This window comes from Hyaena hyaena, unplaced genomic scaffold (assembly GCF_003009895.1).
Source record: "Hyaena hyaena isolate Hyena2069 unplaced genomic scaffold, ASM300989v1 scaffold_0, whole genome shotgun sequence".
Taxonomy (NCBI): Eukaryota; Metazoa; Chordata; class Mammalia; order Carnivora; family Hyaenidae; genus Hyaena; species Hyaena hyaena.
The window spans coordinates 10,389,795-10,403,832 of record NW_024080632.1 but is presented as its reverse complement, the minus strand read 5'-3'; the positions used below and the strand labels follow the sequence as shown (position 1 = coordinate 10,403,832).

Genomic DNA, 14,038 nt, shown 5'->3' with positions numbered 1-14,038 from the left:
CTCGGATGCTTGAATTCCCACAAGGGTAAGCCCTCTCTCTCTGCAGCTTCCGCGGAAATATCCGATTGTTGGGATTGTTGTTTGGGATGAAACCAAACTGGAACAGCCTTTGTTTTCTGGCAGGCGCCTCAGTTAGTCAGTTGACTGGGGCTTTTATTTCCCATTGGAAGTGTTAGGACTGAGCTGTTAGAAGAGATACAATGTGACTGCACATAAAGGCAAAAAAAAAAAACAAACAAAAACGTCAAGAATCCAGACACTCACCCTTGCGCTAGCCTCTCCTCTGTGGTCTTGATCACTGGATCATGACCTGTCCCTCGAGGAACGCAGTGCCTCCTACACTGATGTGGGTTAAGTAGATATAAAACGAATGTCCTGCCGAGGAGTTTTTTTTTTTTTTTTTTTTTTTAAAGAGGGAGCGCAGGGAGGTGGTTGGTGGCATGCCTTCGCTTACTCTGGGGACCACCTCTCAGTCTCATCTTCAGTTTTTCTCCCACTGGGGACGTCTTCCCTTGTCTCTTCTTCGGGAAGCTTAACCGCTGGGTGGGAACAGTTCAGCAGTGGCCTGAGGGCGGCGGCAGACGTGCATCTTGAGGACCCTGCCTGCTCCCGCTTGCCCTGCCTTCCCCCGCTGCACCTCCAAGCCTGCGCGTTGGGGCTCCAGGCAGTGCAGCTGCTCAGGGCGCTCTTGAACCCACGCCGGGGTAGCGGCGAGCACTCGGCGTTCCCTGGCGACACCCCATTCCCTTGCCCCTTCTAGGGCATGGGCTACCTGCACGCAAAGGGGATCCTTCACAAGGACCTCAAGTCCAAGAACGTCTTCTACGACAATGGGAAAGTGGTGATCACAGACTTCGGGCTCTTCAGCATCTCCGGGGTGCTCCAGGCTGGCAGGTGAGCGGCGGTGGAAGGGCACAGAGGGGTCCTTGACGCATGACGGGGGTGAGAAGTCACCCAGATGGCTTCAGTGGACCGAGACTGGGTGTGGGGCCTGAGGTTGCCCCGCTAAGCAGTGAGGCTGTTGCTAATGCCAGGTCAGGCTGTGATCCCCTCGGGGCCTGCCTTATAAGCGGTGCCTTTAAGGGCATGTGTGTTACTGGGCACAGAGCACCCCCAGATCCTGAGAGCCCTTACCCTTGAAGTTACCTGACTCTCCCTTTGCCCAGAAGACACGCCTGGCAGTTGGCATCACCCAAGAGCCACGTTTGGGTGCTCCACGTTTTCTTTTTTTTTTTAATTTATTAATTTTTGAGAGAGAGATAGAGACAGCATGAGCAGGGGAGGGTCAGAGAGAGAGAGAGAGATACAGAATCTGAAGCAGGCTCCAGGCTCCGAACTGTCAGCCAAGAGCCCGACACGGGATTCGAACCCACGAACGGTGAGATCATGCCCTGAGCCGAAGTCAGACACTTAACCGACTGAGCCACCCAGGTGCCCCTCCACATTTTCTTAGGAGTTGATACATGTTAGTGCAGCACGAGTATCAGTCAAGGGATTGAAAGTGGCCCCACTTGACCGTGACTTTAATTCCCTGAACTTGAGTTTCCTTGTCTGCAAGAAAAATGACGGGTCTGATCATGCCTACCTCGCAGGACCCTCGTGTGGATGAAATAACACCATCAGGCGTCCAGCACGGAGCCTGCAGCACAGGAAACACCACAGAGTAGCTGCTGCCGAGATGTTGTAATTACTAGTCATTTGCATATACCTCCTCCCAGGGTTCCCCAGGAGAATCATTAACCATCCTTAAGTAATTAACTCTCAGGAGCCACTCACCCACCTCAGGGCAAGCTGCTTCCAGTTGACCATGAGAAACAGCTTGATTCCAGATAAACAACCCGTGATTCAGAAGGTCCACCCTCTGTGACTTTTCATTTGGAGCGTGCGCCGCACACATGCGAGCCACTGATCACTTTGAGGGTGACACCCCAGCACCCCCTCCCCCTCCGAAGTGAATTTTTTTCGTGCTATATAATACCTCTAACATCAAAGGGCATCCAAAAGTCGGCAAAACTTGATCTAGCTGCTCCTGTGTGATCTAGAAACAGAGTGCAACAGAGGCCAAAGTTCCTCTTTATATTTTGCTCCATCCAGAAAGATTCTGTGCAGTCTCCAAAACTATCTATAGTACCTAAGCTAGGAAAGGAAGTAGGTAAATGAGCAAATAGACCAATAGGTAGATAAATGGAGAGAGTTCCTCAAGTTAGAACCCAAGAAGCCAGGAGGGCTGACTCATGCAAATTCCTTCTTCCCTCTGTCTCTCCTTGCATTTGCACATTTGCTGGTGGAGGAATTGCATGTACACACACACACACCCATTCATCCATCACTCCAGGCTGAGGGGCAGAGAAAGCAGTTGGTAACATCACTACGAACTCAGGTATTTGTGTCCAGACAAAAAGAGACCCCGCAGATGTTTTCCTTATCCTGCTTCAAGGCTCTTTAAATCTGATTCCAGGGACTCCTGGGTGGCTCAGTCGGTTATGTGTCCCACTTCGGCTCAGGTCATGATTCGTGTTCATGAGTTCGAGGCCCGCATCGGGCTCTGTGCAGACAGTGCAGTGCCCGCTTCAGATCCTCTGTCTCCATCTCTCTTTCTGCCTCTCCTTCCCCCTCCCTCCTGTTCTCAAAAAGAAATAAACATTAAGAAACAAACAAAAACAAAAAACAACTCCTGCCTCCTGGAGTCATGTCCACACCGTCTCTCTCTCTCCTTGCCTGTGGATTCTCCCACCCGTGGAGGAAAAAGGGGCAGCGCCTCTGATTTTCTCCCTTTTGATTCTTGGCTTGCTAAAGCCCCAGGGTAACAAGGAAGAAAGGAAATGGAATGACGTGGGCATCCTTTCCTTTACCTCATTCATAGAGGCCCCCTGTCACCCAGGAAGCAAGTTCAAGTCAAGGGCAAGGTGCCTGCTGGCCTGGTTGTGTCCACACAGACCCGGGTAGTGCTGGGAGAGGCCAGGGAGCCCTCAGCGACCTCTCCCAGAAGAAATCCACATTTCTGGGCGGCCCACCTGTCGCCGCCGGGGTTTCCTCTGTGCGTATCTCCCCCTTCCAGTGGTGGGTCAGGGTCGGTTGAGTGCAGGGCTTCAGTTTGCTCCCGAAGGGTGCGGCTTCGACAGGCATTACTGTACAATTGTGGGTGGGGGTCTCTGGGGTCACTGTGTCGTCGGTTTTGGGCGGGTGGCGAAGTCCTGAAGCTCTGTGTTCCCATCCACAGAACAGGGATGGTGCTCAGCCCGTCGTGGGTTTGCTAGGACTGAGTGGGGTGGATAACTGGGCGCACGGTACACACTCAGCAGGCGTTACCTGCCGTCCTCAGAGCTCAGGCGAGCACGCTGGCTTCCCAGCACGGGGAGATCTGCTGGGCCTGGGCAGTGCGGGGGTCACCCAGGGAAGTGAGCGTGTCCTGAACATCCAGACAGACCCCAGGGCCTCCCCCAAACCCGTCCCCAGCGTTGCTATCGTATCTGCCATCGCTGAGAAAAGGTGTCATTTTCGGCGCCAGCCACTCGCTCCTGCCACGCACAGGCTATTATTAATCATGGTAATAACCACCATGGAGATGTTTTGATTTTGTCACCCGGCGGGCCCATCGCCACGGGAACGGGACGCCCTGGAGTATCTGGGCCAGCCCCCTCCCGGGTGTGTGCCCACGCCCACCCCGCGCTGAGGGTGGTGCCCGCGATCCAAACCTGCACTGAGCCAGCGAGTCTGGAATAGGCAGCAGGGACCGTTGGAAAGACATCAGAAGAGGGACACTGTCCCTTCTGGCAACAGCAGCCCACCCCGCACCGCACCCCCGGTGGCCTGGTCCTACCTGGAGAGCGACAGCGGGCCCAGGCCACCGCCCTCCCTTCAAGGGTGACGTTCTTTGTGCTCTAGTCTCAACCCCATCCTTGGGTCTTCCAGATGAACAAATTACTTACTTTGAAATCGCGTGCCCATTGTGCAGATGGGAAAGTGGGGACTCAGGCCTGCTCAGGGTCACACGGCTAGGAAGCAGCAGATAGGTCCTTACGTTCCCGCAGGCATCCCCATTTCTGGAAGCAAGAACTCAGTGGGCCCTGCCAGCCCAAGGGCTTGCCAGTGCTTTTCAGTCTTGCTTTTCAGCAGAGGATGTGTTCTAATAGGTCTCCTGTGTAGAGGAAGTCCTGTGTTACTGATGCCGAAAGACTGCAGTCTGGACCATTTTCTTACTTTATATGGAAATTAGAGCGGTGATCCTCAACGTGGTGCTCTCCTCCCCCCCCCCCCATTTATGATGTCTGGAGACATTTTTAGTTGTCACAGCAGGGGAGGAGGTGGTACTGGGGAGAGGCCAGGGACCCTACAGTGCACAGGACAGCCTCCACCACAGAGAATTATCCAGCCCCCAAACTCCTGGAGTCTCTCTTGTCGGGCATCCTTGTGGACCCCAACGTGTGGTCCGCAAAATAGCTTTAGGGATGACGTGAATAAGCATTTTTCATCTTAATGTTCATGTGTACTAAAAAAAAAGTGCTAGTTTCCATTTACGGTCATGTTAAAGAAGTAAATGAAAAAAAAATCATTTGTAGTAAATAATGGTCTAGAGCAGCACTGTCCGATAGCCCCCGGCCACACAGGGCTATGTCATTTTAACTTTAATTAAAATGAAATAAAATTAAATGTTCAATTCTTTAGCTGCACTGGCTGGATGTCAAGTGCCCGAGAGCCATGATGGCTAGTGGCTGCCATATTGGATAGCACAGACAGAGAACATTTCCATCGTCATGGAAAGCTCTGTTGGGTAGGGCTGCTCTAGAAGGTGTCCAGGTAGGGTAGGTGAGTGCAGCCCAGGGAACAGCACATCACGCCTGACATAGCTCAGAGGCCACCCCAGGAGAATGGTAGAATCCAGCCAGCCCCAGGTCCCCACATTCTAGAGGCTCTGGACCATCACAAGCTCACTGTTGATGGTTAGGGCTATCCATGCCCCTCTCCCCTCGCTGCCCACTGGCCCTTTCCTGGGAGTCTTGAATCGGTGGAAACCTTGTAGGAGGTCTGAACAGATTGCAGTCCCAAAGGGAAGGGTCTGTACCTACTTACAATGTGAAGAAGGCAGCGGGCAGCTTTCTTCTTCCAGGAATTTATCTTAAAGAATAATCCTAGACCTGAGTGGGAATATATTCAAAGTACCTACCTGAGGATGTTCCCTCCCATCTTTGTCCTAACTTCCCCTTCTGCCTAGAATATTCTTCTCCTTATTCATATGGCTGGATCCTTCATGTCCTATCAGTCTTTGCTGACATTTTACTTCAAGTGAGTTCCCTCTTACCTTTAAACACATTCCCCTGTTTAAATCTTTTTTGCATACTGCTTATCACTATCTGTATTCTTCCTATTTATTTAATTCATCTGCCGTCACCTTCTACTACCAAAGCGGGGGCTCCAGGAGGGCTGGGGCCTTGCCCGTCTCCCTCGCCGCTACGCTCCCGGTGCCACGAACACAGAGTTTAGGCATAGTGGGTTCTCCATAAATACAGTCAGTCCTCATCGCGTGTGGATTCCTGATTTGCAAATTTGCTTGCTCAAATCTGTCTGCACCCCGAAAATCAATCAGCACGTTTGCAATCATTCGTGGCCACACGCAGGGTGGTGGAAATTTGAATCACCTGATATACATGTTCCCAGCTGAGATCAAACAAGGAGACGCCCTGCGTTCTTGCTTCAGCTCTCACACACAGGTGACCGGGGACAGAGAGGGGAGGGGCATGCCGCGCAGGGCAGGGAGCTGCGGTCCCCAGGCTAGTTGGACAGAGCTTTGCAACTCTGCACCTGCTTGTGGGGCAGCCTCAGACACGTCACTCACCGCTTCCGAGCCGTTGTTTCCCTCTTCTATAAACTAATGAAAACCGAAAGTACTAGGATGAGTTGCTTTTAGGATTTAAGATCACAGTCTGGGTGAGCCGTGCATGTGAAGACCTGCTTCCTCGGAGGTGATGATTCTGCATCTGCTACCTCGCTATTTGCAGGGACTTTATAAGACATAACTACCGTGAATAACAAGACTCTGTTGTAGTTGTTGAATGACTGTGGAAGCGGGTGCCTCGGAAGCAGAGGGACCCGATGATGGTTTGGGTGTTGGGTGTCTCTCTCCAGACCAGTCTTCCCTGCCCCTTCTACTGGGTCTCAGCCTCAAGTACAAGGTCGAGCAGTGCCCAGTTGAGGGGCGGGGAGGGATCCAAGGGATGGGCCAGAGACTTGGGGCCAGTGCTGGGGGACTGGTCCTCCCTGGGCTGTGAAGCAGGGCTCACTCTGTGTTTCGCTTCTCCAGGCGAGATGACAAACTCCGCATCCAGAATGGCTGGCTGTGCCACCTGGCGCCAGAGATCATCCGCCAGCTGTCCCCCGACACAGAGGAGGACAAGCTCCCCTTCTCTAAGCACTCAGATGTCTTTGCACTCGGGTAGGTGGCCCACGCTGACCTTGGAGAGCACCCAGCCGGGCCGAGGGACATTCCCAAGCCTTTCTGCTATGGCTCTTGGAAGAGACAGGGGCACTTATCTGCTGGGGCCATGGTGGTTAGGTTTCTGGGTGAGTTTGGGGGTATCCAAGTGGGGTGTAGTAGAGGGATGACCCTAGCAAACCTTCATGCCTGGTTTCTAACCATGTGACCGTGGTTATGTGACCATGACAAGTTGCTTGACCCGTTCATTCATTCATTCACTGAAGCAATAACCACGGAATATCTAACCGAATGCCTACTGTTAACAAATTATCCAAAACTTAGGGACTTACAGAAGCATTTACTGTCTCAAGTTTCTGGCATCAGGAATTTGGGGGTGGCCTCGCTGAGTGGTTCTGAGCTGGTTCATGATCTCTCATAAGGTTGTGGTCAAGATGTTGGCTAGAGCTGTGGTCTCATCTGAAGGCTCAGTGGGCTGACGATCCACTCCCTAGGTGGCCCACCCACATAGCTGTTGGCAGGAGGCCTCGGTTCCTGGCCCTGTGGGCATTTCCATAGGCTGCTTGAACGACCTCCCAACACGGTGGCTAGAAGCAACCTTGCTTTTATGAGCTGGCCTCAGCCACAGCTCTGCCACATTCTGTGCTTTAGAAACAAGCCACTAAGTCAGGAGGAGGTGAATGAACCTTTGCATTTTGCAGGAAGGAATATCAAAGAATTTGGAGACGTATTTTTAAACAACCAGAGACTCCTTCTGTATCTGACCTAGTAGAAGACAGGCAAGGAGATAGTCAATTTTAGCTGAGTATGATAAATGCTGTGCTGAGGATAAACACAGGACTGTGGGAGTAAAGGAGGAACTAAATCCAGCCCAGGAGATCAGAGAGGGCTTCCCGGAGGAGGTGACTCCTGAGCCTAAGTGAGAGGTTGACTATAAATAGGCCAGAGGGTATGGCAAGGTGTCTAGATAGAAGGAACGTGTGAACAGGCCCAGAGTAACAGAAAACAAATTTTCCACAATGGAAGAACACCTTGGGGGTGAGAGGGGAGGGAACTGGGAGGCAGAGAATCAGAAAAAAATGAGCTGGGGGTGGTGACATGAGAGACCAGAGAGGGAATGGGATGGGGGTCAATCCTGCAGGGACTGAGAGGCTGGGTTGAGGAGTTTTCATCTTCACAGCACTGGGGAGCCATTGATGGTTATTGAGCAGGGGAGTGACGTAATCATACTTTGAGTTTTAGAACAGTTACTCTGCTGTGCAGAAAATGGAGAGGAGAAGGATGAGACTTAGAGGCTAGAAGACCAATCCAGGGGGAGATGCTGGCACTGTCTACCAAATCACTGCCAGTGGGTTTGGATGCCAGGAATGGACATAAGAAGCATTCAGGAGGCGGATGGGATAAGGGTTTGATGATGAGTAGACTGCGGGTGGTGCCCAGATCCCTACCTTAGGCAGCTAGGTAGGGACTAGTGTCTTTCACCAAGATAGAGACCCTGGACAGGAGGCCTGGCCTATGCTGGGAAGATTTGGACACAGTGAGTCTGGGCTGCTTGGAAATGGCCAATGGAACTAACCAGAAGGCAGCCATATCTACACATCATTTTCCCAAAGAAAGAGGAGTTTAGGGCTTCTCAGCAAGGAGAGAGAAACCATACTCGTGAAAGAGAACAGGATGTCTTTGGAAGCATGGAGAAGGATAGAGGGCGCAGGACAGAGGGCCCTGAGAAGGTGCATCCAGGAAGACTTCTGGGCTCCCCTCCCTCCAATGGCCATGCCAATCCTTGCCTTACTTTGTGCACCAAGGTGGCTGCAAAGATTGGTGGCTACAAGCAGAGACGGCGGCTGGGGAAGCTGTTGGGGAAATTTGCAGCCCTGCAGATGTGTGCAATTAGACTTAGCAACACCAAGAGACGTTAGAGAGACTGTCTTCCATGGAAACGCACCCCTACTCTGTCCTCCCTGTAAATCTCGGTGGTGGGGGATGGGGGAGGCATTTGCTGGCACATCCGGATTCTCGACATCTGTCACTTGGACCCCTTTAGATGTCGTTTGCCCCCGTGCGTTTATGCCCAAATCTTTACCTCATTAGATACTGTTATCTGAAACCAAACTGCAATAATTAAGTTGGTATATTTTCGTATAAATGTAGGGAAAGGAAAAAAAGAATGTAATTAACAAAATGTACCAAAGTGAGTAATTGGTTTTCCACTGGAGTTTTAATCTTTAGCAGTTTATTTTTTTCTTCGTGTGAGTTTCTCTTGAAAGTCGGGTTTGAAAGGAAGTTTTAATGAGGCCTTTATTCCTGACACTGCTGAATTCTAAGGGGCCTGGCGTTCTTGGTTTCCTGCCAATTAGGTGCTTCTTGCTGCTTGGGAACATCGTGCTCAGGCATGACTTAGAACAAAACTGGACTTTTAAAAGCACACTGAGCACCATGTTACGGTTTTTGTGGGTGCCGTCTCATGGAATCTTCACGAGCATCCTTCGCGGCTCCTACCGTCGCTGTTTCTACATGACAGGCGAGGAAACAGGCTCCCCGGAGGCTCAGTGACTTCCCGTATGGTAATCAGGGGTGGATCCGGGAGTCCGACTTGGGACTTCCTAACTCCAGAGTTGGAGCTTTTGGCCACGGACACTTCAGAGTCATATTATCACGAAAAGCCCTATTTCCCTTAGCTGAAAATCAAAGATAATAAAACCAGTGAGGCTTCCCAAAGATTGAGTGAGAAAACACCTGTAAGGCGCACAGCACGGGTCCCAGCTCCTGATAGGCTCCCTTCCCCCTTTCACCTGAGCCCTTGCCGGCAATCTGTCTGTGCCTCCTTCCCCAGACCCCAACCATCAGCTGCAGGATTGCCCCACCCCCCACCCCAGAATCTTTCACCGCCCCAATTAGAAAGGACTCTGGAACAGGATGGAGGCTAGGTTTCTCGTAGCACAATGGCCAGGTGCGACTCTGCAGTCAGACCAACTGGGTTCAGCTTCTGGCTTGCACCTCTTATTTGCTGTGTGACCCTGAGTAAGACACAGAGCCTTCCTGAGTCTCCGTTTCCTCTTCTGTAAAATGGGGATAGTGCTTCCTGTTTGAAAATGTGGGTCTTGTCTTTGTTCAGGTATAATGATGGCAAGAGATCGGAAACAGCTGTCCTTGAAAAGATGGCCTGTTGTTCATGGTTTCAAAAGGAGGGGGGCACATCAGATCACCCAGGGCCACACCAGGATCAGTCAGGAGGTCGGCAAGAGCCTTTATTAGGGTTTACCTGGGGAGGAACCGGTGAGGCAGGGTAAGCAGGCTAGGACTAATTTCGCAGGCTGGCTTGACTCATTTAGTGGGCTCTGGAGTGCGAGGGTGTCCTGGGAGGGCAGGGGGAATATTGACCCTGAGTCAAAGTCTGATGGAGGTGGGGGGGCTTTGGATTGGCTGGTTTGCATATGAAAGGCGTACTCCCAGGAGAGTCCTTTACCTTCTCTAGGAATAAGCTGACCCTGCGGAGTGGGGGCAGTCCCTCCAAGGTCAGGGAAGTCCCCAAATGTCAGATCAGAAGAAAAAGGCATGCTTCCTACACCTCCCCCATAGCCATTGCAAATGCAAGGGGCTTATTATGAAGACAACAACAGTCATCTAGCACCTTAACGTGACAACTTCCTGGCCATCTTACTCAACACCCCAACCCCCCGCCCCCCAGCATCGCCACTCCCTGCCCCAGGGGTGGGGGGGTGGGGGGGATGAAGTTGGCAGGGGGAGAATACGCTGCGAAGTGGGACCCTAGAAATAGCTGGTTTGACACAGTCCTCTGATCAGTAAAGAGGATAGCAGAATGCTTCATGTTCTTTAAAGCAAATTTGCATAAATTATCTTAGATTAGAGGAAAGATCATTTCCTAGGATTGTTTCAGATATTTCCTGAGTTGGGGAATTTTGTTCCCCAGTGAGCTGAGACCCAGTCCCCTGGTCCAACTCAGCAGTTCCCCGGAGTCCTCACCCCGTGAGTACCCCGTGGCGTCCGCCAATGTCACTGCCACCCACACCCCTGCCTCAGCAATTTTTCCCTACCATCCCATGAGATAGTTTATATTTAGAAAACAAGACTAAAAAAAAATCCTATCCTATCACCCAGAGTTAACCATTATTAACATTTTGCTGTTTCTTTTTCTCCTGTCTATACATATATCATTTTTTTAAAGAGTAGGTATTGCCTTATATACAGTCTTGTGTCCTGCTTTTCTTTTACTTATAATTAGAGACTAAGCATTTTTTTCATGTGAGCAAAATTCCCTTGAAATGTTTTAATAGTATCATATTCCATTTAATTACCATAATACATGCAACCTAATCCTTTTGTTGTTATCTTTTTGATATTAGATGTGATGCTGTAGGGAATATCCTTGTAAGTGATTTTTGTGGTTTCCTGGAAGTATACGTCTAGGGTCAGAAATCCTAGCCATGGTCTATTAAACTTCCAGGTGCTAGGTTTTAACTCATTTTAATTCAGGCACCAGGGAAGGTATCCCAGGATAAACATGGCTTCTAAGACATCTAGAAAGCTTTAGGTGTATCTCAGCTAGCGAAACACCAGCCCTGTGAGGAAGAAGCTAGGAAGTAGAGGGCTGTGTGTGTGTGTGTATGTGTGTGTGTGTGTGTGTGTGTGTTGGGATACAAGAGCAACAAAGCATACCAACACCCCTTAACAACATCTACCAACAGCACGATTTGGTATGAACTCCACGCCAGGGAGTGGCCTTTCAAGACCCAACCAGCAGAGGCAATAATCTGGCAAATGGGCACAGGCATGAAACCCAACCTCAGCCAGATCGGCATGGGAAAAGAAATCTCGGTAAGTCCTGGGACAGTGCGAGCTCTTGGGGACACGGAGAGAGGTAGAAACAGTTCTGGGCCTTCTTTTTCCTGTGTGTTAAGATTATGAATGCTTCCCCGGAGAGTGACACAATAGCATGCTCCCAGCGTTATCAGATAGTGAGTTGGAGCTTAGGAAGTGTAGTTTCTGAACTGTGCCTGCAATTCAGGTTCCTGCCTCAAGGGTACAGTAGCACTTGGCAGATTTTTCCTAGCAATGGGTTGCTGAATCAAGTAGAACCAGTGAATCCCTCTTTTACTGTTACTTTTCAGATATTACCCATATTAATGATTCTAATTTGTACCTACGTAAGAATTTTCAAGGCATTATCCAACTCAGAACAAGATACACAGAAACAGAGAAGCCTGAATATAAATTCGTAATCACTCTCTAAAACACAGCAGGAAGAGTCCTGTCTTTTGATCAGAAGACAGATAAATCAGGGGAGGAGTAATAATCTGGTAGGTTTCTAAGGATTACCTGTATCTAGGTTTCTTTTCTCAGGTGAGGTAATTATTAAAAGTAACTTTCTACTCTTTGACTTTGAAGAGCACTTATGGTATGGAAATGTGGATAGAGACCTGAGGGTTCACTTTACTCCCTCCCTTTGAGGAGAAAAAATGTCCGAGAAACTCCTTGGGGAGCATTATTGATTTTAGCATACCACAGACCTCCTAGACTAGGAAGGACCTGCCTAATTTGCTATATGGGCTCATGGGTTGGATGAGTGGAAGAACAGATGGATAAAGAGATGGATGGATGGATGGATGGATGGATGGATGGATGGATGGATGGATGGGTAGGTGGGTGGGTGGGTGGGTGGATAGATGGGTGGGTTGGGGGATGGATGGATGGATGCATGCATGCATGCATGCATGGGTGGGAGGGTGGATGGATGGATGGATGGATGGGTGGATNTGGATGGATGGATAGGTAGATGGGTGGGTGGATGGATGGATGGATGGGTGGATGGGTGGATGGGTGGATGGATAGGTAGATGGGTGGATGAATGGATAGGTGGGTGGGTGGGTGGATGGATGGATGGATGGATGGATGGGTGGATGGATGGGTGGATGGATAGGTGGATGGGTGGATGGATAGGTGGATGGGTGGATGGATAGGTAGATGGGTGGATGGATGGATGGAGGACTATGCAAGTGAGGCAAATGGGTAGACAAATGGACAGACCCAGTGAGATGCCAAAGAGTGTCAAGACATCATCATTTATGTTAAATCACCACATGTTGGTTTCTTTTAGGACATTCTTCTCTTTTGCTGGGCCTTTGAACAAGAAGAAAGACCTACCTTCACTAAGCTCATGGACATGTTGGAGAAACTGCCAAAGCGAAACCGCCGCCTGTCTCACCCCGGACATTTCTGGAAGTCTGCAGAGTAGGTGTTCTCCCTTAGCATCTCTCCCCACTGCCTTTGCCACCTTTCTGCTCCCCTCCCCACCCCTGCCAGCCATCTCCTTTCCATACATCTACCTCCCTCCCCAGCCACCACCCTTCCCTACCAGGTTTCCATTCAGGCGAGTCTACTCTGGGATTTGGGTCCTGGAGTCTGCCATCCAGGGTCTTGGTCTCTGGCTACCGTGGCTGCCTCCTTGCCTATGTCTTCCTGATGGAGGGTGATGCCCCAGTGAGTCAGAACATCATGTACAAGGCAGTACTCTGAACCTTCCCAGTCCCCTATGTCAGCTACTCGAGCATCCTCCTCCAGGAGGCCTGGCCTTCAGGAAACTACCCCCCTGGGCCAGCAGCCTCTCCCCATCATGGCATCTCTCAGCTTCCAGAACATTCTGTTGCATGAAGACAAGGGTTCCCAGCTTCTTGCCATCAGTGTGTCTCTGGCTTTCCCGTTAGAGGCTCTGTGGCCCTCCCCTACTTGTTCTTGGATGGAGATCAGGGGTTCTGAATGAGGCATCTCTCTGGGGGCCTCCTTCCCAGGCCCCACCCCCAATGATTTCTCCAGAAGGTGAGGGTAAGGCTGGCCCAGATGAGGCTGCCGAGAGCTTCCTGCTCCCCACTGCCCTGCCATTCCAGGCACACAGGGGTGTGCACACACATACATAGAACCTTAACCTGAAAACACACCTCTGCACACATGTGCACACACGGGGGCCCGCAGGCTCACACACAGGCCCGCCACACGAACATCACGTGAAAACACACCCTGGTCCTCAAGCCCACATGTGTGGGTGGACTCAAGCATACCCACCTGCGCGATTACATTGCATGACACACGGACGCACACGGCAGCCCCTCACCACTATGTGCCTACACACAGACACGCAAATGGAGGTACACACTTCTCCCAACCCTGAGCTGTGGGCACAGGCACGTGGGAGTGTTTGTCAGCATCTCCCATGGGACCCCGCGAGGATGCCCAGGGCAGCCGCTTGTGAACAGATGCCCCAGGAGGCCCTGGCTACTCCCCTACCCCACCATTTGAGCCTGCTGAACTGGGAGAATGGGATCTCTTCTCCCCCCACCCACCCCGGAGTCTCAGCCTTTTCCTAGACAGTTGAAGACAGCAGACTTCCCATGTTGGACAGACGTGGATTAGAAGCCCCTGCCCCACCACTTCTTCGCTGTGTGGCCTTGGGCACGTTACTTGGCCTCTCTGGGCTGCAGTCTCAGCCTCCAAAGCAGGAGGGCGGTAAACGGCTCTAGCGGAGGTGCTGTGGGGATGGCGGCAGGTGCGCTGGGCCGTTTGGTGCAGCGCCGCCCACCGTAGCAGGGGTTCTGT

At 51.2% G+C, this 14,038-nt stretch overlaps 1 protein-coding gene across 1 annotated transcript in view; it reads left to right on the top strand.

The window, feature by feature from the left end:
• KSR2 (kinase suppressor of ras 2) overlaps nt 1-12,683 on the top strand; it is a 420,995-nt gene extending 408,312 nt beyond the window's left edge. The window contains exons 16-19 of the mRNA XM_039236742.1: nt 761-894; nt 6,299-6,430; nt 11,137-11,266; nt 12,546-12,683. Of these exons, the coding sequence (XP_039092673.1) occupies nt 761-894; nt 6,299-6,430; nt 11,137-11,266; nt 12,546-12,683 (534 nt within the window). The remainder of the gene's footprint in view (nt 1-760; nt 895-6,298; nt 6,431-11,136; nt 11,267-12,545) is intronic.
• The last annotated feature ends 1,355 nt before the right edge of the window (nt 12,684-14,038 follow it).